Source organism: Bison bison, unplaced genomic scaffold (genome assembly GCF_000754665.1).
Source record: "Bison bison bison isolate TAMUID 2011002044 unplaced genomic scaffold, Bison_UMD1.0 scf7180017864302, whole genome shotgun sequence".
NCBI lineage: Eukaryota > Metazoa > Chordata > Mammalia > Artiodactyla > Bovidae > Bison > Bison bison.
The window spans coordinates 339,605-340,589 of record NW_011494874.1 but is presented as its reverse complement, the minus strand read 5'-3'; the positions used below and the strand labels follow the sequence as shown (position 1 = coordinate 340,589).

Below are 985 nucleotides of genomic sequence, written 5' to 3'. Positions count from 1 at the left end.
GGGCTTGCTGGGGTCCTCCACCTACGACACGGGACATGGCGCGTGAGCCCCGCCAGGCGCCGCCAGGGCCGCTGCCCCACACAGGCACGCACTCACCTCGTAGATGACCCTTTGCACCAGGTCGAACTCCCCCTCCAGAGACGCGTCCAGGAGCAGCGCCAGCGGGTTGAAGCGGACCCGCAAGCCATGCCCCGTCCGCTCCGAGTTGGGCTTCTTCAGGTTGGTCCGCTTGCTCTATGGGGAGAAAGTGTGCTTTGGATTTCAAAGCGACCCCACGCAAGCAGGCTGGGAGCGAGCGGAGGAGGCAGGAGAGGTCCTAGAGCCCGAGGCGGAGCTCCACCCGTAGAGCCTGTGCCTGCAGCCCCAGCGAGCAAGAAGGGGGCACTGCAGGTGCCTGACCAGCCAGACCAGCCTGCGCCTGGCTCTCAGGGGCGGCTCTGCCTCGGGGGCCCGGCTGTCCCTGCAGGTGTCTGAGGGAGGCATTGAGGGGAACCTCAGAGCTGAATTGCCCCTGCCCTGCCAAGGGGCTCAGGGCAAGAGGCTCCCACCTCCCTCTGCTCCTCCGGCACCGCTCTGCCCCCAGCGCTCTGTTTAGTAGGGTCTCCTCCCCTAGCGGACTGCCCTGATCCCAGCGACGCCCCCCTTCCTCAGGAACCCTTGGGCCCCCGGGGCCAGGCTGGCTCCACTGTCCGGCACCACCCGACCCAGGTGTGTCCCTGACCAGCTCTGGCTGGCTGACCAGGAAGCCGGTGCCCTGGTCTAGGGTGACACCCACCGTAGAGGCCACAGACAGCGGCAAGGCTGGGGGCGCCTGCTCCTCCCCTGGAGAGGGGGCCTCAGCCCCAGGGCTGGGGGCCTGCTCGGTGGACGGGGCCGTGGCCACGTTGTTGTTGTCATCCTCGGCCGGCTCAGCCGTCTGGTGGGTGTTTGGGGGACAGAGCAGGCCCTCGGGTTCAGGGGAAGGGAGCCGGTTGTCGTTGGCGTC

General features: G+C 68.4%; 1 protein-coding gene across 1 annotated transcript in view; it reads right to left on the bottom strand.

Moving 5' to 3' along the window:
* The window catches only part of PPP1R13B (protein phosphatase 1, regulatory subunit 13B), a 43,300-nt gene that overhangs the window by 3,009 nt on the left and 39,306 nt on the right, over positions 1-985 (bottom strand). Inside the window, exons 14-16 of the mRNA XM_010851408.1 lie at positions 776-985; positions 97-234; positions 2-21 (exon numbers count right to left, since the gene is read on the bottom strand). Coding sequence (XP_010849710.1) covers positions 2-21; positions 97-234; positions 776-985 — 368 coding nt within the window. The remainder of the gene's footprint in view (position 1; positions 22-96; positions 235-775) is intronic.